Consider the following 21,367-nt stretch of genomic DNA (forward strand, 5'->3'; position numbering starts at 1 on the left):
AACAGTGGGAACCAGTACAACTAAAAATGCTGAATTGGGGCATAGAACTATCAGAAAGCAAGAAAGGCTTGATTGTCTGGATAGTCTACTGCTTCAACATCTTGAAGAATTAAACAAAAATCAAACTTTTAAAAACTTGACAGAAAAAAAACTTGTGCCAATTCCACTTAACTGCTTCTGCAGGGCAATGACAAAGCATGGCACTCTTGCATCTTCTAGATTTAAAAAAACTATTTGTTGCCTAGATCCTCAAGTGTCATTCTTGCTGCAAGCCAAACATAAAGCTGCAGCACTTAAGAGGCTGGCAGTAAAGCAAATTGTGTTGCGAGCTCCTGTCGTAGCAAGATCTGACTGTTTAACATATGGATTGCAGCATCTTTTTTTCAGTTTTTGATTGTATTAAAATGCCATGGCAAGAATGCCTGCCTGGAATTTTTGACTAGTCAAAAAGTAAATTCTGGAAGCCTATTATTAAGGCCACTGTTTTATGGTCACTAAATAAATTCACTCAGCAGGGTTAGGAATCTCTTGCATCAGTAACTTAACCTCTGACTCCACTGAAAATGTCATAAAGATTTACACGTATACACAGTAAATAAAAGCAAGACAGCACAAGACATTGTTCGCCTTGTGGACTGGAAAATTTATTTAAAATTTTAGTCTGGTCCCAACAAATATAATGGTTCACTAGTTGCACTTAAAGCTATGATGAATTTCTATAACAAAAACTGACTCAAAATTATTCAAACTTTCAGTACCTCTGTCATAAGACGTTTTCCACCAAGTATACAGTCACCAACTAATAAAAGCACTGAAGCAGAACAAATCTGATTTGGTTCTCCCCATTCATTGATACTTGAATCTGTAAGCAAAACAGTTATGCATCACAAATCAATAAATAAATTTGATCAATGGTGTAAACTGAACTGCTGGAATTTTATGATGCCATCTGAAAGATTCCTAAAACTTGTGCAGATTCTGCCCTTGGCCTAAGGATATAGAATCTGTGGGTGGTCAAATAATTTCACTTCAAATTGCACTGTATGAATTGCCATTCACAAAATATAAAACAATAAAAGTCAGAACCTTGCTTAACTGAGGTAGGAGTTATTGAAACAAATTATATTCCTTTTCAATCTTATTCTTTAGGCAGTACCTGCATAATAGGCGATACACGACAATATTAAAGGCCACCGGATTTTGTTAGCACTTTTTACTTTAAATTCAAATTTAAGTCAAATTATTTCAAAGTAATTCAAATTATAAAAGATTATTAACTCTACTGGTCAGACTTTAAATATTACAACTTTGAGAAATATCATGCCTTCTCTGGTAACGATGACAATCTTCTACAGCAAATAAATATTTAACAAAACTTGCTACAATACTTTTTCCTTTTTTTAGAAAATATTTTATTACGGCATTTATAATTTTAACAATTTTAACCATCAGGTATCAAAATGAACAAAACACGATAAACACACGCACCCAGTATCAAACTCCTGCCAACATGGCTTGCACAAACAGGACCTCTGTCCTCAGGCCCCCCTTTCCACTGTTCTTCCAAACCTTACTCAAACACATGCCACCCTTCTCTGCCTCTGCCCCCGACCCCCCCCCCAGCTTCATTTTTCTAGAAGTCAATGAATGGCTGCCAAACTCCTGCAGCAATCCCCTCAAGGCGAACTTGATTTTCTTGAGTCTGAGAAATCCCGCCATGTTGCTAACCATACCCCTGACTTCAGGGGCTCCGAGTCCCTCCATCCTAGTAGGATCTGTCTCCGGGCCACCAGGGAAGCAAAGACCAGGACATCGGCCTCTCACCCCCTGGACTCCCGAACCTTCCGGCACAAAGATCGCCATCTCTTGACTCCATACCACCCTCACCTTTAATACTTCTGACATGACATCAGCAAACCCCTGCCAAATATCTCGCTGCAGCATTTTTCATAGGCATCTTTCTATTCACTTTAATGGCTACCTGCAGAAATTGTCAATATATGCTGCTCTCACACAAATGCAGTTAAATACAGAAAGCAGCAAGTTGCTCTCCCAGGGTTGTCTTGCTCCTCTAGAAGCTTTGCTATACCAATATGGCACTCAGTCCCGCACCAAAACACACTGGGGCAGCACTGCTGCCTCACAGCGCCACTGACCCAGGCTCAAATCCAGCCTTGGGTGACTATCTGCGTGGAGTTTGCACATTCTCCCCATGTCTGAGTGGGTTTCCTCTGGGTGCTCCTGTTTCTTCCCACAGTCCAAAGTGCAAGTTAGGTGGATTGGCACTGCTATATTGCCCCTTAGTGTGTCCAATGGTTAGGTGGGGTGATGGGGTTGCTGCGATAAGGCATGGGTGTGGGTCTAGGTAGGGTGCTCTTTCAGATGGTCGATGCAGACTCAAATGGGCCAAATGGCCTCTTTCTGCACTGAAGGAATTCTATGATTCTACACTATGAAAGGGCACTAAGTTATTGCATTTACTTGGTAATTTGGACATTCTGAATTCTCCCCCCGTGTACCCGAACAGGCGCAGGAATGTGGCAATTAGGGTCTTTTCACAGTAACTGCATTGCAACGTAAGCCTACTTGTGACTATAAAAATTAGTATATTATTATTAAATGCTTTCTGAAGGTCTATTCTAGACAACATCCTTAGATACAACTATCCACCATGTTGGTGACCTTGTAAAATATTTTAATTAGACATGACCTGCCATTCAAGAATCAAAGTGACTATACAAACTGACTGACCATATACAACCTGATTGAGGATTCATTTGTTTTCCAGTCTGTCACTTTGTTTTAATCACATATCTGTAGTAAAGCGCTATAGGAAAAAAATTGAAATCAATAGACTGTAATGCACTGTGACAACTTTTACTGAATTTAGACCTCAAACTGCTTGCACAAGCGATACCATTAAAATTACGAGCATTTGTCAAATGCTTTCCCTATTGAACCATAAAAGCCTCATATCCAAATTGTTTTGAATTACCCTTTGAATAAAATGCAGTAGCTTTCTGCAGCAAGATCCCATTAACAGCTGTGAATAAACTGCTTTCAGCATAGTCTGAGAAAATCAAGGTTTGTCAGGATATTGGCGAAACTCTTTACTCTTCATAGTGCTAAGGGGTCTTTTAGTAAACTACCTGAGCAAGCAAATGGGACTTCATCTAAATGACAGAACATCTGAAAATGCAGCACTCCTTCAGAACCATATTATGCAGAAGTACCAGTTGACACTGTTGGATTGAGGCTTAAATCTATAATATTCTGACTTGGAAGAGCGTGCTGCCAAATGAGTCAAACCAACAACGGATAAAATCTATAAACTTTCACGAGTTTGAATTATCTGTTCTATGCATTTTAAATATGGGCTTTCAAAAACTGATCACTGACTAATAATTGTGGGAGGTTTTATTATAGCTATCACAATGCCAATATTATATTTCCTCTCGGAAACCGTAAGCTTTTATAAACTTTTAATCAACAATTAGCTTCTAATACTTTGTTACCAGCTGCTCTTAATGGGGTGATGGACTGCCTTATAAGCACTAATGATCACAGTTAGAAGTAGGGTTAAGCTTGTGAAGAGTACTTCAATCTTTTTTTTTAAACTCTGCAGGAAGGATGATGTGTATACAGGGAAGATTTTATATTGCCATGGAAAACAAAGGCAGAAAAAACAGAGAAGCTTTAGAATCTGTTTTTTTCTGCAGTGCCTATGCTCTGAATTCAGGAGTTCCTTTTCATGCAACTAGATTTGTATTTCCAGACCAGCTGTCTTTTTTTTTTGAATGGTGTCCAACCAAGGAAATCCCAAAATGGAATGATTGAAAAAGACATTTTCCAACAGGGCTTTTCACAACCTTGACAGCAGGTTTATGCTGCTCATTCGAACGTTCTATCATACAATTTATTTCAGTAATTGTTAAGGAACGGTTTTTTAACTATTTAACATTTCATGCCACAAACAAATGTCTTTGATGCCATAGCTGAGAAAATAAAATTGATTAGTTGGAATTTAACTATGTAAAACATTACCAATTGAAAAGATGCAGGCAGGCCATTTTACAACCATGCACTTGTTCATGTCAATAGAATTACAGCTCTAAAATCTGGATTTTATGACTTCAAAAACAGTCAAAGGAATTGGGCTAATAAAACATTCTATTTGCTTTGCACAAACCAACTTCAGAATAGTAGAGAGCATGAATGTGACTTAACAAGACCATGACATTGCGAGCTTTAGGCGTTTTTATTGTTCTCAAATCTTAAATACAATAGCAGTGTTCAATTCAGTTCGTGCACCATTAGGTGCTCTTACAGACATGCAATGTAAAACAAAACCATTATGTAGTCTGAAGCAAGCATACAATTCAAAAGGTTCATGTAGAAACAACAAACATGGTCTAGTGGGCAGACAACTCAGCTCATAGCTCTTGCACATTAGAAAACACCAAAAGCAGCAATCCATTTCCCTGTATAATTAACTAACCAGAAGCTATGGTTGAAACATAAACGGATCCCCCCCCCAAGCAACAATGTGGTAAAATGACCGTACCATTCTGCGTTGTCTGCAGACAACAGATCAAAGAGCATTCTGGCGTCAGTTTAAGGCACATGCAAGGCCACAACACTGATATTGTATTGCTGATCAGAAAGGAGAGATTAAATTACACTATTTTCCAGAGAATTTAATATTCATGTAAAACAGTATTTTTGTTGGTTGAAAAAATATTAATGCAGAATTCCCTACAGCACCCTCCTGATCAGCGGTTCTATGCAAAATATGACTTGTGCTTATATAAAGCATTTAACATAACATCTAAGGTGTTTCACAGAAATATTATTTAAAAAAACACCAAGCCAAATAAGGTTAGGTGTTATGAGCAAAAGCTTGGTCAAAGTGTAGATTTTAAGGAGTGCTTTAAGACAGTGCTTTCAAAGTCAGGGGTGCAACTCGCGGGTGGGTGTCAGGAGAGTCGCAGAACAATCGGGTACGCTGTTCCTGTGGTGGTCCCGATTCGGGGAAGCGGGGGTGGGGGGCAATTTTTACTTTGCAGGCAAGTTTGAAGATGTCTGTGACTCCGCCAGATCGGGTGCGTCAGCACTGGGGGTTCGAGGTGCAGCACGGTGTCGCAGTGGTTAGCACTGGGACTACGCCGCTGAGGTCCCGAGGTCGAATCCCGGCCCTGGGTCACTGTCCGTGTGGACTTTGCACATTCTCCCCGTGTCTACGTGGATTTCACCCCCACAACCCAAAGATGTGCATGGTAGGTGGATTGGCCATGCTAAATTGCCCCTTGATTTTAAATATATAATTGGGTACGCTAAATTTATTTTTAAAAAGCAATGGGGGTACGCCAGCAGGGTGTAGAAATTTAAATGTTTGTGGCTCACCTCTGATTTGTGTGGCGACGTCAGAGTGTCGGTTTCTCGGGGTGAGTGAGACATGGCATTTGACGGAGATGTGAGGCCGCTCCATCCCAACGGTTGGGAGGAAGGAAGGTCTACCCCGTGTGAGTATTTTGATCGGGCTCCCGGTGCAGGTGTATCTACACCGGAGGCTCGCTGTATAAAGGCGATTTCCTGAGGTATGGTTTTGTCCCTCATGATGACCTACATGTGCAAGGTTGGATTTTCTGTTTTTGTAAAGATTAAGACGGCACAAAGGAACTGGCCGAAGTCTGCACCCGATATGCACATTGTCATCTCCTTCTTCGCACCTGATTCAAGTGAGACCGTGAGGACCAAGTAGGCTCACATTTCACATTAAAGGTAAGCAAACGTGGCCTTTATCGGGAGGTCGGCCGGCATGGGTCGCGAAGGTCAGCCGGTTGATTAAAATGAGTCCCAGGGCAAAAAATTTGAAAAACACTGCCTTGAGATATAGAAGCAGTGAGGTGCAGGGAGGAAACTCCAGTGGCAAGCCAGCAATGGTCGAGGGGGTAAAATTAGGGAAGATCAAGAGGTCAGGGTTAGATTTGTTTAGATAGGAGGGTTGTGGGGCTGCAGGAGATTACAGAAATAGGGAAATGCAAGCCATGTAGTGATTTCAAAACAACTGTAAAATCAGGACTAAAGAAAGAAAGGGGTAGATGAAATAAAAGCAGCTGTCAGGTTGGTAATACAGGTGAAAGCCAGGTTGAATATAGAAAGTTCATAGGGGAAGGAGGAAACGAAACAAAAAAGCAAAGCATGAAAAGAAACTGGCAGCCAACATAAATGTCTGCTGTAGGCATATAAATAGTAAATGGAAAAGAGAGGAGTGGGGTCAAGTAGGGACAAAAAACAGGACATACAGATTAAGACAGAGGTCAAGGCTCAGGTTCTAAATGTGTACTTTGTATGCCTTTACCAAGGAGTTAGTGAAAGAGAAAGTTTTTGAAACATTAGAGGAGTTCAAAATTGATAAAAGAGGTGGATTAGAAAGGCTGGGCGGCACGATGGTTAGCACTGCTATCTCACAGCTCCAGGGAGGCGTGGGCTTAAGTCGGATGCTATTTCCAAGGGCCGGTACAGACTTGATGGACTAAATGGCCTACTTATGTACTGTAAATTCTATGATTCTCTGATCAGTCACCAGGACCAGAGGTTAAAGAAGGGTGGAAACTATGGAGGCACTGGCCTCTTTCGATATATGAATGATGCAAGAGAACTGGAAAATTGTACATATTACGCCTTGTTCAAATAAATGGTGCAAGGATAAGCCCAGGCAACATCAGGCCAGTCATTTTAACCTCATTGGTGGGGAAGAATTCTGAAACAATTATTTGCGACAGAATTAGCAATCACTTGGACAAATAATAATAAATCGCTTATTGTCACAAGTAGGCTTCAATTAAGTTACTGTGGACTTCCAGTGACGACCATGAGGCAGGGATTATGTCAGGCAATGTTGCAGAGGTGGAATCGGCAGCTTTATGAGGGTTAAATATGGCACCAAAGTTGCAAAACAAGATGCTTTAGTCTCAGGCAGTTGCCAGGCTAAGGAAAGAAGTAACAAGGGAAAAGAGTTTGGAATGGGAACTGAAAACAAGTTCAGTCTTCCCAAAGTTTCATTCAGGGAAATTCCTGCTCATCCAGTACTGGAGGAGCCAAAAGAGGTGGTGAAGTAGAGCTGGGTGTCATCAGGGAACATGTGAAAATTCAACATGTGCTTAAACAACAAATGAGCAAATAAATCAATTTGAAATGTTATGATTACTGTTGCAACCATATATTATTGAAAGATATATACAACAATGTTAAATATTACTTTAAAATCTTAATTGGTATTAACATAATTGGTAAACAGTAACAGTATCAAAACTGGAACCACTGCCAATTTTTTCTTTAACAGCTGAAGGAAAGGTAAAGTGGATTCCAAACCTCTGCATCATAGCCCACTTTAAGCCAAACTAAATAGAAAATTAACATAAGCAAACCAAAGAAGAATTAAAAAAAGAAAGCAACTGAGGGAACAAAAGTGAAAAAACTGCGCAAAAGAGGATACAAAGAAAACAAATATGTCTATTTCAATTTGGGATGGAGGGGATGACGACTTCAAACAAGTCTTGGGGCGGAAGTAGTAAAATTCATTGTTCACAAACAAAACTGAAGTGAGTGAATGAATAGTTAAGATGTGGATATTTATCATTTATGCATTCATGCTGTGAAGGTCAAGGTTCACCCTGAGGGGCAGAGCTAGGTGTATAGTGCCATTGTAAATTCTTTCCACCATCAAAAAATGAAAAAGATACTTTTTCATGTTTTTTTCCTCACCTTTTTCGATTTCATTCTCATTAACTTCACTTGCATACTACTTGGGTTTGCCGTTGCTCATTCTCTACTTTGGATAGTTTGAAATAGGAACACTAAACCACTGCAAAATAATTTATCTAAGCTCAATCATTAAAATAACTGAAGAAAATGCAAGCAGCAGTCCCTTCTTGGAATTAATATTTACAGCAACACACTGTCCACATGCTAGGTATATCCAATACATTATAACAAAACTAGACAGTGCATCTTACTCGACTGCACAGAAAGCAACAACTTGCATTCATAATGTTCCAACAACCAATGACCAAATTAGCATTTTACTTAAACCAGTCCAATGATTACCTGCAGAATACACAAGGGCCAGTTACACTAGAACCTAACTCATTTTTCCTGTGAAATTTTTCTGAATAAGGATGAGTATATATCCTCTGACTTACATGCCTGAAGTTTCCGTTGCCACCATGACTGATCCCACTCCTCCACCTAACTCTGCCTGTCAGCAAATCTCCCAGACTCAGCAAGCCAATCATGAGTAACCAATAACATACATAAATGGTCAATATCCAAGTTCGTGCCTTCCTCTTCTTGCAGACCTCAGATCCAAAATCAACTGAGCAATCAGTCACTTCCTAAAAGAACACAGATGAAAACAAAAAACGGCAACGATTTAACAACTACACGTTGTGATAAGGTTTCTCCTGGCTGGGCCGAAAGAATATCACTCAAATCGATCTGGAGATTTTGGTGTAGAAAGAAAAAGGTGCTTTCACCTTGTCCAATCATATTTGAAAACTATTTTAATTTCTATCACCTCTTGCCCTGTCATTCGTGTAATTCAAATCATAGCCCTCGTTACCAGAGTCTCTGGGGAATGCGACTTAACTCCTGAGTTTTATTCAAACTAGCATCAGAATAAGCAGGTGTCAGAACAATGAATGCCACCCTGACAATATTTTCAAACATACATGTTCAATTTTTGCAAGTATGTTGCTAACAGGCTTTGAATTTGAGTGTATTGAGCCCCAACATACACCTCTAATCATCTGCAGTACACAAATATTTGAAATACTTAAATTTCACAATTTTTAACATAGATTTCAAATTCTAGTCTTAAAAGATTTGTGCACACGCGATTACAATTACAAAACATTTCCAAATGCCACAGGTCTGAGGTGACCCAAGAAAAAGGTTGCAAAAATGTCCACAAAAGAGCAGAGCATTCCATATAATGTGCCACAGAAGACAGACTGCCCTGAAAATACATGAGGTAATTTGCAAAGTGAATGTACTTGCTTTGATCCAATCTTTCTGCTGGCAATATCAGATGCAATGTTAACTGTGACCTCCTGACCGAGATAATCTATTCATTATGTTTGACTTCAAATTAAAGTATCAGAAGTCATGCTGTTTAAGGTAAAACACAACTGCTTGAAAGTAACTAACAGGTGACAACTGATTAAAACAGGGAAAGTAAACAAGACCAAACAACTGCATGAACTAAATGTAGATACTTTCCTTAAATCTTTGATATTGGTTAGCTAATGGTCATTACATATTTTTTAGGAAAACTAGGCACAGTGGTTTCACATTGGTTTTGTGCTTTGACAGTGATAACAGCGTCTAGCATGCAATGGGAAGCAGCCAGCAAGAGGAAATAGTGCAGGTGGAAATTGAGCCGATTCTCACCACTATTTCCTGCACAGAAAGGCTGACCAGAAAGAAGGACTCAGAATTATACACTTGAATAAGGTGAATCATGAGTTCCTATATCTGGATGGTGAAATATTAAAGCTTCTAAATCACAGGTAAATTCCAACTGTCTAAGTGAAACAACATGCACACAATCCTGCATTGCAAATTCCAAAAACTACAGGCGGAATTTGCATAATATCGCTCTCACAGGATTACATTTAAACTATAGGCTTTCAAACTGGGATCCATATGGCTTTAACAGGGTCTAAGTATTTAGCCTGCTGTTGGCACTCTGCTGCACTAGGTTTTCTGTACTGTTGATCAAGTAGCAGATTATGGGTGCTAGACGCTAACAGGTATCCAGAGTACAACCATACATTCTGAAGCTACGATCAGGATTGCAGGGAGTCAGTCACTATTTGCAATCCCACTACTCAACCCTTCCCCAGAAGTCAAGATTTAAGTATGATATCAATGACTCAAATCTTCAGTTTCAAGATTTAGTTACAGGTTGGCTTAAGAAAGTCTAAGGGTTAAGGGCACAGGGCTAAGTCGCTGGCTTTGAAAGCACACCAAGCAGGTCAGCAGCACGGTTCGATTCCTGTAACAGCCTCCCCGAACAGGCACCGGAATGTGGCGACTAGGGGCTTTTCACAGTAACTTCATTGAAGCCTACTCATGACAATAAGCGATTTTCATTTCCATTTCATTTCTTCTTCCACTCAAAAAAAATTGTGAATTCTTCACATTCTTTTCATTCTATTATCTTGCATGGTTTAAGACAAGCCAGAGATTTGAATGAATCATATGCATAAAATAATCCTTCATTATAATCCCCTTCACTTAATTCATTATTTTTATTTATCCAAGGATGTGGGCTTCACAGGCTAGACACACATGTATTGCCCAATCCTAATTGCCCTCGAGAAGGTGGTGATAAGCTGCCTTCTTGAACCACTGCAGTTCTTGTGATGAAGGTAAACCAACAGTGCAATTAGGGAAGTTTCCGGATTTAAAAAAATATCTTGTCACAGGTAGGCTTACATTAACACTGCAATGAAGTTACTGTGAAAATCCGCTAGCCGTCACACTCCGTGTTCAGGTACACTAATGGAGAATTCAGAATGTCCAAATTACCTAACAGGGGCTTGTGGGAGGAAACCAGAGCAACCAGAGGAAACCCACACAGACATGGGGAGAACTTGAAGACTCCACACGGTGACCCAAGCTGAGAATTGAACCTGGAACCCTGGGGCTGTGAAGCAACAGTGCGAACCACTGTGCTACCATGCCACTCCAGTGACAACGAGGAACGGCAATATATTTCCAAGTCAGGATGGAAGGAAACTTCCAGATGCTGGTGTTCCCACGTATCTACTGCCCTTGTCCTTTTAGGTCAGGGGTGAGCAAACTACAGCCCGCGGGCCGCATGCGGCCCGCCAAAGGTCTTTATGCGGCCCACCAAGTCATTAAAAAAAAAATTTTTTTTTTAAAATTTTTTTTTAAGGTTAATGGGGTGGGGGCTGTTGGGTTACTTACTGGTATAGGGCAGATACGTTGACTTGAGTAGGGTGATCATTGCTTGGCACAACATCGAGGGCCGAAGGGCCTGTTCTGTGCTGTACTGTTCTATGTTCTATATGAGGCGCCCAGAATCATAACCGGGTGAAGTAATTATTTTACTTAATATACTATGCGGCCCTTTAAAATTGTGAATTTCTGAATGTGGCCCTTGCACGGAAAAGTTTGCCCACCCCTGTTTTAGGTGGTAATGGTTGTGGATTTGGAAGGTGCTAACGAGCTTTACTTCGTCTTAAAAGTAAAACCTATAATTTATAGCAATGATATATCCATCCTGACCCTGTACATACATCAGACTATCAACTGCAGTTCCCATTCTTTCTCAAATCCAATATGAACTAACCTTTAAACTTAACCAAGTTAACAGAAATGCCAAGTCACTTTTGAGCCTCCACTTGCTAGAAAGCAAACCTTTAAGCAACAATGTTTATAACTTGTACAAGCTCTGCTTGAAATGCATTCAGGCAAGCATTCTTTGTAACAAATTCCCAAGTGAACATGTGAAATGCAACAAATATTTTATGGAACCAGATTACACTGTATACTTGGCACATTTATGAAAGAAAAGACTTGCATTTACATAGTGCTAGCCATGATCACTGGATTTTACAGCCAATAACGTATTTTTCAAGTGTAGTCAACTGTTGTAATATAGGAAACATGGCAGCCAATATGTGTACAGCAAGTTCCCACAAATGGCTATGTGATAATGACCAGATAACCTGTTTTTCATGATGTTGATTTGAGGAATAAATATTGGCCGGGAAGAACTCCAGATACTGATGATTACTCCCCAACTCTAAAACATTCCAAACCCAACAAATGCAAACCCATACATCATATTACACTTCATATAATTGCACGACTGATCAGACAACTGGCCAACTTACATGCTGTTGCATCACATTAATTGTGGGCTAGCAGTCAACACTCAATGCAGAGTTAGAATATGCTGGGAAGTAGAGGGAAACTATGCTTACTTCAAATTCTAGGTCATTCAGGTCACATTTACAAGGTAATTAGGTTGTTGCAAGCAGCCAACCAATTCTCAGATGAGAAGACGACTTTCATGATGCCTAAAATACACATTTTCCCAAGGGACAAACACACACTGGTTTGGGGGGGGGGGGGGTTGGAATTACCTCAAAAATCACTTGTATAAATTTTAGCATGCAATGTCTTCGCAAAAAGATTCAGCCGAGTACAGCTCTCAAGTAAATCCAGTTTTACAGTGACTATCACTAAATCTAGCCAGCTAACGGGATCACTCATTACAGTTTGATAGAAAGTACAGCCTTGATAGTTCCAAATCTCCAAATCATTTTCTTCCAGTAAATTCAAATTCTCTCATTTTTAATCAAGCAGTTCAGTAAATCCAGTTTTACAATGACTGTCACTAAATCTAGCCAGCTAACGGGATCACTCATTACAGTTTGATAGAAAGTACAGCCTTGATAGTTCCAAATCTCCAAATCATTTTCTTCCAGTAAATTCAAATTCTCTCATTTTTAATCAAGCAGTTCAGTAAATCCAGTTTTACAATGACTGTCACTAAATTTAGCCAGCTAACGGGATCACTCATTAGTTTGATAGAAAGTACAGCCTTGATACTTCCAAATCATTTTCTTCCAGTAAATTAAAATTCTCTCGTTTTTAATCAAGCAGTTTTCAATCAACGGGTGACTATATTGTCAAATGAAGTACACTTTCTACAATAAAACATGACCATTGAGCATTCTGAAACAAATGCACATAAAACCATGGCATGTGCGTGCATGGTATCTGCATCATTACCGTAAAATTATTATAACACTAGGATATAGAATCCTTTATCCCAAGAAAAGTTATAAAAAAGACAAGTGTCAAGGTCATTAGATGTGGAAGCTCATTTGACTCATCCATTAAAAACTATTGCCGTCCCATCTATTTCCATCACAACATCAAAGCTGTTTTGTATCAATTTTTGCCTCACCACTCTATTTAAAGTCTATTTGGGTTGTTCACCACTGGATGCAATTTGTTCCCAGCCTGCTTAAATTTGCCTTTTGCTGTTTTAAATATCAGTGTTCTGGTATAACATCTCAGTTTAGTTAATGTTACAATGTTTAAACTTGCTTTCTTGCAGCCTTCTCTTAATAAACCTTTTTAGCCAAATAGGCCAAAGTATATTCAGCCTTGCCCAACTCATTTTCTGGTGTCAGCTTCTGGCTCTTCTCTGAACTGCCCTCAGGACTAGTACTTTGGCAACAAGAAATGAACACTGCTTAAAGTGCAGACTGACCGAAACACAGTAAATCTTCAGAAAGATGTTTTATGAAATTTAAAATATGGGTTTACAATTTCTGCTCCGTTAATTGATTTAGACGCAGAGGAAACCCCAAGCCAGCAACTTGTCCAAAACCCAATCATCTGCTGTAACATGTCCTATTTGCAGCAGTACCCTCTGGGCACAGACTGGCCTTAGCAGTCCCCTACACATCCAGCAGAACCCTAATAAACACCCCAGATGATGAACATTGGCACCTTTGCCTCGAATAACAGGCAAAAAGCAGGGAAAGACTGCACGCAGTCTCAGGCTTACCATAATAGTACATAGAACATAGAACAGTACAGCACAGAACAGGCCCTTCGGCCCTCGATGCTGTGCCGAACAATGATCACCCTACTTAAACCCACGTAACCCGTATACCCATAACCCAACAATCCCCCCATTAACCTTACACTACGGGCAATTTAGCATGGCCAATCCACCTGACCCGCACATCTTTGGACTGTGGGAGGAAACCGGAGCACCCGGAGGAAACCCACGCACACACGGGGAGGACGTGCAGACTCCACACAGACAGTGACCCAAGCCGGGAATCGAACCTGGGACTCTGGAGCTGTGAAGCATTGATGCTAACCACCATGCTACCGTGAGGCCCCTGAGTACAGTACCGTGAGTACAGTTCCAGAGAACTGTTGTTTCATTTCACAAATGTTTCCACATGGAAATTAATTGTACTGAACAGAATTGAGGTGTTGTACCAAGAGGAGATTGATTACGTCAACATGATTAAGAGTGGCTGATCAACATTACCTCACATTTAGCAAAGGAGAGTGTGATAACAGGTTCCAGCCACAAAGCAGGGATGGACCATGTCAACTGTATCCATAAAAACATTAAGCTGAATTTAATGATACACTTTCTGAAGCCTATGTACAAATGGTATTCTTCAGTTCTGCAAACATCTGAAACTGGAAGTTTTGTAGTATAATGCTGATTTCATGAATATCCTTGAACATTAAACAGAGCTTTTGCAAAATGCCTAACTTCAGCAAGGTCCCAATCATAATTTTTCAAAGCAAATGTCAAATGTCCAGATTAAGACACAACTGCTGATGTAAGATTTTCCCATAAATAAAATTTTACCTGTTGCCAATATACTAAGAATGGAAACTGACTTTGAAAATAAAACATTTGCTGGCAAATGCACAAGTCTGTGCATTTTATAACCAGAGAAAAATGACACATTTGGTATTAGTATTAAAAATGCATTGCAAATGCGACATTTATACAGTTGCAGAATCAGTAGTTAACATACATAAACATTCAACATGAGTAACAAAAGTAACACGAAGGATAGTTGAATTAAAAAGTACCTTTCAGCATACAATTTGTCTCGAGTAAACAATGCTGCTAATTACATGCAATATCACATTTATGTTTTCTCATGCCCATCTTTATATGTACGCATAAATACAAGTTTCAATGCATTGACTATTTTAAGTAACAAGAACTGTCAAAAAGATTGTGGCAATCAAAAAACAAGCTGAAGTAATCACACTACTGGTAATTTTCAACAGCTTAATTTTGTTCTTGAAATCAGTCTTTAAAATGCAAAACAATAATATAATTCTTCTCACTGTTTGAGATCCGGAAACTATAAAAATAATATATTACACAAAACTTTACAATAATTGGTTAAATATATTTCAAAATGAACGGTACCAGTCATTGCCAGTCTGAAACAATTTACCATTAATCATTAGGCTTCCTTCCAAAATAGTCCATTATTGATCATGAGATGGTAAAACACAACTTCTCAACTTTCTAAGTTTACCTACAGCATTGATATGGCAATTTGCAATTGTGTTACTTACACTGTTGGTACAATCTGCAACTTGTCCCCAAAATTAGAGTTTATATAGCTGCTCTGAACTTTCTGCTGGACAGCACGCACTGTCTCAGGATATCCCCAGGCACTTCACGTCCAGGACATTAATTTTGAAACATGTTCATAGGAACAAACTTAATTTGTGTGGTTTCAGCTGAAGGAGAAATTTTAGCTTATATCCTGGTGAAGTCCCCACTTCTCTTCAAATAGAACCCCAGATCTTTTCTGTCTCGATTCAATATCTCATCTGAAAGACAGCAGTTTTGACAATGCAGCACTGCCTCTACAGTGCACTGATGTGTCACCTCAGATTATATGCTGAAGTATTAGCGTGGGGTTTCAGCCCACAACCTTGAGTCAGATGGAAGTTCTATCAACTGAGCCTAGCTGACACATAGCCGGCCTTTCATATTCAAATTGCAAAAACAGAGCATCAGTCACTCAGGTCCAAACTCTGTCCAATATATGAAACACAATTTTAAGATATGAGATCTGCTCCTTTAAAAGACAAAACTGACCACTGTTTTGCAATACTCTGATTCCAACACAATGTTACAGCATACATTTAGTTCAAAAGCTGGTACGTGCATGCCCATTTGAAACAACCCAATGAGGGTATGATTAATGCATGGCTATGAGTAATCTTTTGCTTACTGGATTTCCGACATTAAAAAGGCACTGCTATGACCAATACAACTGAAGTTACTGTTACATAAATTTGGGCTTTTCCAGGTGATTTTTCCATGTAATACCCCAAAACTGCCATCTCATAACAAACATGAGAACATCTCAAAACTCCAAGAGGCTTTGTGTAAATTTCACAGAACACTACACAAAAACAGAACTGTTTTTTTTCTTTAAACTCTGCATTTTTTTGGGTTACAAAACCTACAAGAACCTGTTCAGATAAGGCAACATGGGGATTAGGTAGTTCTAAACTGCAAAGATTTTGTCATTTATCACAGAAAGCAAGGGACATTAGGAAAAAGTTATTCTGGCTCTTGCAACAGATGGGAAGGTGACAAGGAGAATACAGAAGCGTGGAGAGAATCAAGGCCCTCTATCACTCTGTGGACAAAGTTGGGGTTTAAAAAAGAGCAAATGTGCCAAATTCAGCCTCATCTAAGTGCAGAAACAGCCGTTAAGTAAGGGAGAGAACTAAAGACCCAGAACTGATACTAAAACCGGCGTCTCACACTGGGACAAAGCAGCCACACACTTATCCTCCCTCTCCCCCAACCTCCTCCCACACACCTCAACCTCCCTGCACCCCCCTCCATTCAAACACCACCCCTCTATGTCTCACCCCCAATCCTTACCCCACACACCACTTCCGTCATCCCCTCACATCCAGCACAACTGAATCCCCAACTCTACCCCTTATGCCAACCCCTTCACTTCTGGAACCTGCATTCCCATTCATCCTCTGCCCCCAGTCCTCACTCCCTGGCCACCTCCGCCCCCCACTCCCTGCCACCCAATCCTCACCAACCACTTCCTGCACACCAGCATCACCCCCTGCCCCCTCCGCCCCCAGCCCTCCCTACCCCCCTCCGCTCCACCCCCCCCAATCCCCCTCCGCTCCGCCCCCCCAACCCCTCACTCCCTACCCCCCTCCGCTCCGCCCCCCCAACCCCTCACTCCCTACCCCCCTCCGCTCCGCCCCCCCTCCCTACCCCCCTCCGCTCCGCCCCCCCTCACTCCCTACCCCCCTCCGCTCCCCCCTCACTCCCTACCCCCCTCCCCCGGCCCTCACTCCCTAACCCCCTCCGCCCCTCACTCCCTACCCCCCTCCGCCCCCCCCCGGACCCTCACTCCCTACCCCCTCCGCCCCCCCGGACCCTCACTCCCTACCCCCCTCCGCCCCCCGGACCCTCACTCCCTACCCCCCTCCGCCCCCCGGACCCTCACTCCCTACCCCCCTCCGCCCCCCGTACCCTCACTCCCTAACCCCCCTCCCCATCGCCCCTCACTCCCTACCCCCCTCCCCTCCGCCCCTCACTCCCTACCCCCCTCCGCCCCCCGTACCCTCACTCCCTAACCCCCCCGCCCCTCACTCCCTACTCCCCCTCCGCCCCTCACTCCCTACCCCCCTCCGCCCCTCACTCCCTACCCCCCTCCGCCCCTCACTCCCTACCCCCCTCCGCCCCTCACTCCCTACCCCCCTCCGCCCCTCACTCCCTACCCCCCTCCGCCACTCCCTGCCCCCCTCCTTCACTCCCTGCCCCCGGCCCTCACTCACTCCCTACCCCCAGCCCTCACTCACTCCCTACCCTCCTCCACGCAGCCCTTCATCCTGCCCCCTCCCCCTCACCTGTCCTCCGAGTCCATGCGGCTCAGCGGTTCCCCGTCTGACGAGTTCTCCAAACTCTGCCTCCTGTTGCCAGAGGCAGGAGCCGCCGCCGCCTCCTCCCGGCTCCGCGGCTGCTGGTGGCCGCCCCTGAGGCCGCTCCTGGCCGCCTGTTGCTGCTGCTGGAGGCTGCGGGCCGCTCCGGAGCCCTGAGAGGCCGGGGCCCGGCTGCCGTGTCCGCCCGGGGGGATGGCGGAGGCTGGCGGGCCGCTGCCGGCCTCAGGCTCGCTCTCCTCGTCCTCCCGCCGCCGGAGCTGCTGTCGGCTGGCCTGTGAGCGGCCGCCACCACACTTGGCTTCCGAACGGCAGCTCTTGGCGGCAGCCGACTGGCTGTGGCTGTCGCTGGCGATGGTGCTGAGGGAGGGAGCGGCGGCTGCGGCCATTTCCCCCGCGCGGCTTCAGCCCGGCCCGTCACGTGCTGACGCCGCCTCCTCCTCCGCGCCTGCGCGGCCACGCCTACAACGGCCGTCCGCGCGCGACCGCTCAGAGACAAGAGAGAGTGAAGGAATCAGTCTGTGTGAGAGAGAGAATCAGTCTGTCAGAGAGAGAGAATCAGTCTGTGTGAGAGAGAAAGAATCAGTCTGTCAGAGAGAGTGAGGGAATTAGTCTGTCAGACAGAGAGGGAGGGAATCAGTCTGTGTGAGAGAGAGAATCAGTCTGTGTGAGAGAGAGAATCAGTCCGTCAGAGAGAGAATCAGTCTGTGTGAGAGAGAGAATCAGTCCGTGTGAGAGAGAGAATCAGTCTGTGTGAGAGAGAGAATCAGTCTGTCAGAGAGAGAGAATCAGTCTGTGTGAGAGAGAGAATCAGTCTGTCAGAGAGAGAATCAGTCTGTGTGAGAGAGAGAATCAGTCTGTGTGAGAGAGAGAACCAGTCTGTGTGAGAGAGAGAATCAGTCTGTGTGAGAGAGAGAATCAGTCTGTGTGAGAGAGAGAATCAGTCCGTCAGAGAGAGAATCAGTCTGTGTGAGAGAGAGAATCAGTCTGTGTGAGAGAGAGAACCAGTCTGTGTGAGAGAGAGAATCAGTCTGTGTGAGAGAGAGAACCAGTCTGTGTGAGAGAGAGAATCAGTCCGTCAGAGAGAGAATCAGTCTGTGTGAGAGAGAGAATCAGTCTGTCAGAGAGAGAATCAGTCTGTCAGAGAGAGAATCAGTCTGTCAGAGAGAGAGAATCAGTCTGTGCGAGAGAGAGAACCAGTCTGTGTGAGAGAGAGAATCAGTCTGTGTGAGAGAGAGAATCAGTCTGTGTGAGAGAGAGAATCAGTCTGTCAGAGAGAGAATCAGTCTGTGTGAGAGAGAGAATCAGTCTGTGTGAGAGAGAGAACCAGTCTGTGTGAGAGAGAGAATCAGTCTGTCAGAGAGAGAATCAGTCTGTGTGAGAGAGAGAATCAGTCTGTCAGAGAGAGAGAATCAGTCTGTGTGAGAGAGAGAATCAGTCTGTCAGAGAGAGCGAATCAGTCTGTGTGAGAGAGAGAACCAGTCTGTGTGAGAGAGAGAATCAGTCTGTCAGAGAGAGAATCAGTCTGTGTGAGAGAGAGAATCAGTCTGTCAGAGAGAGAGAACCAGTCTGTGTGAGAGAGAGAATCAGCCTTTGTGAGAGAGACAGAGTGAATCAGTCTCTGAGAGAGAGAGAGAGAGAGAGGGAATCAGTCTGTGTGAGAGAAAGAGAGGGAATCAGTGTGATGAACGGTATTAATAACTGCCGTAAACGGTACCTGACCTTTAATACCTTGCCCCTTTAAGAGGCTTGGAACCATGGGGACTCCGCCTCTGGCTACGCCCCCAGGAAACGGTATAGGATAAGGCTCCATGTGGTGAGCACACTTCTCTCGGATGCTGTTCAGTTCTCTGTAGATTAAAGCCTTTTGATTACCGACCTCGCTCTCGCGTCGTAATTGAGGGTGCATCAATTTAATCTACAGACACATCATGATGGACAGCGCTCTAAAACCGGAGAAACTCAACCTGGACGCCAGGTCGCCGGAAGCCCCGGAAATTTTTTAATATTGGCTCCGGTGTTTCGAGGACTATCTGGACTCCTCAACGACTGATGTCGACAGCACTCGCAAGCTGCGTTTACTACATGGCCGGGTGGGCCACCGACTCTCCGCCGTGATCGAGAACACTTTGACCTATGATGCAGCGGTCGAAATACTGAAGAAACGCTTCATAAAACCTACATCCGGCAGTGGCTCCTAGAAGACAGGGCAAAGGATCTCCAGGGCACGGTAGCGCTCGCCTCTTCTCTCGAAACGGCCCACCGTAACCTCCATACGTACTCCGCGGACCTTGCGAACCCCTCTCGATCCCCTCCAGACTCGGCCACGCTACAGGCCTGTGCTGCGCGGCGATCCGCTCACTCCGGGGGTTCCCCATGCTATTTCTGTGGGCAAGGCCAGCACCCACGTCAGCATTGCCCGGCCCGCTCCACGATCTGCAACGACTGCGGGAAGAAAGGGCACTTCACTAAAGTCTGCCTGGCTGGGCCCAAAGGCCACAAACGAAACCCTCACCAGGCCCAGAAATCAAGCTCCCGGTCTCACAGACCCCGCAACGCGGCCATGCTGCGGCCGGGCACGTCCACTTCCGACGCGTCATCGACCGCATGCGAGTCATGGGAGCGGCCATCTTGGCGGTGGCCATCTTTGAAACCCGACACGTTCAACCGGCGGCGGTGGCCATCTTGTGACTCTGGGAGGCCATTTTGTGAGTTTGACTCTGACGGCCCGCAACTAGGAGCGATCACACTCGATCATTCGCGGCCAAAGCACCTGCGGAATTCGATGATGCGGGTTCAAGTCAACGGCCACGACACTCCCTGCCTATTTGGCTCCGGGAGCACGGAGAGCTTTATCCATCCAGACACAGTAAGGCACTGCTCCCTGCGCACCCACCCTGACTCCCAAACTATCGCCCTCGCTTCGGGGTCCCACTTGGTACAAATCACGGGGTATTGTGTCGCTGACCTCGCAATTCAAGGCGCTGAATACACCCAATTTAAACTCTTCATCCTCCCTTGCCTCTGCGCCCCCCTGCTGCTCGATCTGGACTTTCAGTGCAGCCACCGGAGCCTGACACTGAAGTTCGGCGGGCCCCTGCCCCCACTCACGGTCTGCAGCCTGGCGACACTCAAAGTTGCACCACCCTCCCTCTTCGCGAACCTCACTCCCGACTGTAAGCCCACCGCCACCAGGAGTCGCCGGTACAGTACCCAAGGCATGACCTTCATCAAGTCAGAGGTTCAGCAGCTACTAAAAGAGGCCAGCAACAGCCCTTGGAGGGCTCAAGTATTGGTAGTCCGCTCCGGGGAAAAGCAGCAAATGGTCGTGGATTATAGCCAGACCATAAACCGCTTTACACAACTCGATGCGTATCCACTTCCCCGCATAGCAGAAATGGTGACCCAAATCGCCCAGTATCGGGTATTCTCCACGGTCGACCTTAAATCGGTCTATTATCAACTCCCTATCCGCCCACAGGACCGCCTGAGATCCATCCACTGCCACCCGGGGGTCACCCGGCTTGCCCACTTCATCAAGTCCCGCAACCTACCTTACTCCACAGGGGAGGTCAAGGCCATGACTAAGGCGTGCCAGATCTGTGCGGAATGCAAACCGCAATTCTATCGACCAGACAAGGCCCGCCTGATAAAGGCCTCTGAGCCCTTTGAGCGACTAAGTGTGGACTTCAAAGGGCCCCTCCTGGCCACCAACCGCAACATATATTTCCTCACCATCATCGATGAGTTCTCCCGCTTCCCTTTGGCTGTCTCCTGCCCGATATGACTTCGGCCTCCGTGATCAAGGCACTGCGCAGCATCTTCA

The 21,367-nt window shown here is 44.1% G+C and overlaps 1 protein-coding gene across 5 annotated transcripts in view; it reads right to left on the reverse strand.

The window, feature by feature from the left end:
- aebp2 (AE binding protein 2) overlaps positions 1 to 17,948 on the reverse strand; it is a 138,227-nt gene extending 120,279 nt beyond the window's left edge. For all 5 annotated transcript variants that reach the window (XR_005462270.1, XR_005462269.1, XM_038811087.1 and 2 more), the window contains exon 1: positions 17,512 to 17,948. Coding sequence is in view for 3 of the 5 variants with exons in the window: in XM_038811087.1 (XP_038667015.1) it covers positions 17,512 to 17,930 (419 nt within the window). In the remaining 2 variants the exon portion in view is untranslated. The remainder of the gene's footprint in view (positions 1 to 17,511) is intronic.
- Positions 17,949 to 21,367: the final 3,419 nt, after the last annotated feature.

The sequence above is a fragment of the Scyliorhinus canicula genome, chromosome 11 (assembly GCF_902713615.1).
Source record: "Scyliorhinus canicula chromosome 11, sScyCan1.1, whole genome shotgun sequence".
NCBI classification, from domain to species: domain Eukaryota; kingdom Metazoa; phylum Chordata; class Chondrichthyes; order Carcharhiniformes; family Scyliorhinidae; genus Scyliorhinus; species Scyliorhinus canicula.